At 38.9% G+C, this 2,137-nt stretch overlaps 1 protein-coding gene across 2 annotated transcripts in view; it reads right to left on the bottom strand.

Moving 5' to 3' along the window:
• Positions 1-538: 538 nt before the first annotated feature.
• LOC106953064 (macrophage mannose receptor 1-like) overlaps positions 539-2,137 on the bottom strand; it is an 11,714-nt gene continuing 10,115 nt past the window's right edge. The window contains exons 2-4 of one of the 2 annotated variants that reach the window (XM_015041581.1): positions 1,778-1,959; positions 1,388-1,703; positions 539-1,295 (exon numbers count right to left, since the gene is read on the bottom strand). In XM_015041581.1, coding sequence (XP_014897067.1) covers positions 1,095-1,295; positions 1,388-1,703; positions 1,778-1,959 — 699 coding nt within the window. In that variant the 3' untranslated portion in view covers positions 539-1,094. Of the gene's footprint in view, positions 1,296-1,387; positions 1,704-1,777; positions 2,068-2,137 lie in introns of those variants that run through there. The other variant, XM_015041580.1, reaches the window with a different exon arrangement.

The following is a 2,137-nucleotide window of genomic DNA, read 5'->3' as shown; positions in this document are numbered from 1 at the left end:
ATACACTCTGGTCTTGGTCTTGTCTTGGTCTCGGGTTAGGTGGTCTTGAACACAACACTGGTTTTTATTCTGTATGTAGTGTTTTTGATTTAGTAATATGCCTAATGCAAGTTAATTTTCCTCTTCAAGCAATTGAGGCAGGCTTGTGCACTGGCGCTTCCCAGCAGCAGAAAATTTTCACTGGTCACTGTTGTTTTTTTCTTTAATTCCTTGAATTTGCCAATATTTGTTACATAAATGTTCTGTTAATACTTATAATTCCAAAATTGATTATTAATTTGTCACCAGACTCACCCATCAGAAAGAATCTTCACATATCCAAGCTCATTCACACAAGTATTACTCTATGAAGCACTTTTGGAAGGATTTATTTAATTTTTATCTTTCTTTTGTTCCATTTACCCCTCACACCAGCTTTTTTTTCTATCCACATTATTGATTTAGTTTCTGAGTTGAATGTTGATTTTTTTAAAAAATATCTTTAAAATTGTCAGAAGCTTTTCTTTTCATATCTGAATGGATAAATTAACACATTGTAGACAGTCAATAAATATATTGCTAGAAACAGTTGAAAATACAATTAAATTTCATAGATTCTACAGTACATCATAAAACATTAGTACATCACAAAGAATAAAATTATGCTACCCTCAAACAAGTAAAGGGCATATCATATTTTAAGTACAATATGTAAATGCAAGTTCAAAACTCTACAGTGCTAAAGGGCAGAAAGCTTCATGTTTTCTTGTTAATGTCTTTGCAAAAGCAGATAAAGTTTCTTCTTTCTGAGCAGTCAGCTGTTATATTTCAACACGGTGCCACAGTGTTTCCACTGGGTTAAGCAGCATAACTTCTCATTGGTCCAATGTTAAAATCTTAAATTTAAAATTTTTATCAGCTGTAAACCAAAAGTGACAAAGGTATGAAAACTTTAGAACGTGTAGTTAGACTACGTAATGTATTCTACTGAGCAAACTGAGGTACTGACATACAAGGACTTATCAAAAATATTCAGACTTTTTGGAGATGACTGCTTACTGACTCTCTATGTGTACAGTATATGAAGACAGAGAGCAGTAGTCATTGTCTAGCTATTATGTTACTTCTTTATAAGAGCAGATGAAGTTTCTTCTTTCTGAGCAGTCCCTGCTGATCCAGTTAGTTGTGTTATATTTGGAGACGGTGCCACAGTGTTGCCACTGGCTCGGACAGTCCGGCAGCATCTCCTGGTGGTCCAACGTCTCTCCGTCCGACCACCACCACTCCCCTCCCAGGAAACGCAATCCTATCCAAACCTGGTAGACACAAAGCAAATGAAATGAAAAAAAAAAAGCTTTCACAATTCTAACCTTGTAGAACAAGAATAAATCTCGAGTGATTCCCAGACCTCCTCGGTGGTGGCTCTGTAGATCCGATCTCTCACATAGCTGAAGTTAGATGAATAACTAACGCTCAAGAGGTCATACTTATGGGTTGCATTTGTCATTTTCCTGCAGTGATTCAGAGCATCCTCCCATGTCTTGGTCTCAGTCACCAGCAACAGATTGTCTTCATAGCAGTTGAAGGGCAGCAGATAGGAGCAAACTGTGCTGTACCACTTTTTAGTTGGGATGTTATAATTGCAACAGCTGTCATCAAATTGCTGACCTGGCACCCAGTTCTTGCTCTGTGAGACATCATCTCCCGTCAGGCCTTCACCAGTTCTGAAACACATCAGCAGCTTAAATGTCTGAACTGAATTAATAGTCATGTTTCAATCTGATACCAGCTCACTCACTTCACATTGATCCACCTCCAGACTGACTCTTGCTCAGGATCCTCGTGTAAACCAATCCAGACATTGGTGTAGCCTTCTTCCTGCAGCCACGTAGTCAGCAGGTTCGGGTCTACTATGTTCCAGGTAACCATGTCTATGTGGTTCATCTGGCAGTACTGTCGTGCTGCGTCCCATGCAAGTTCCTGAGATTGAAAAGTAATGAATATGACCAGCCTAGCTTCCAAACAAAACCCAATCGTACAAAGGAGGAGTATTGTAAACTCAGGACGGCCACTAATCCCCATTTTCAGTTCTGCTGGTACAGAAAGTTAGATGTGTCAGTAGCTGAGAAGAAGCTGCCACTCTCAACACTCTCAATTT

The sequence above is a fragment of the Poecilia latipinna genome, unplaced genomic scaffold (genome assembly GCF_001443285.1).
Source record: "Poecilia latipinna isolate Pla-1442-1.1 unplaced genomic scaffold, P_latipinna-1.0 Scaffold558, whole genome shotgun sequence".
NCBI lineage: Eukaryota > Metazoa > Chordata > Actinopteri > Cyprinodontiformes > Poeciliidae > Poecilia > Poecilia latipinna.
The sequence above is the reverse complement of the archived record's forward strand: the minus strand, read 5'-3'. Positions and strand labels throughout refer to the sequence as shown.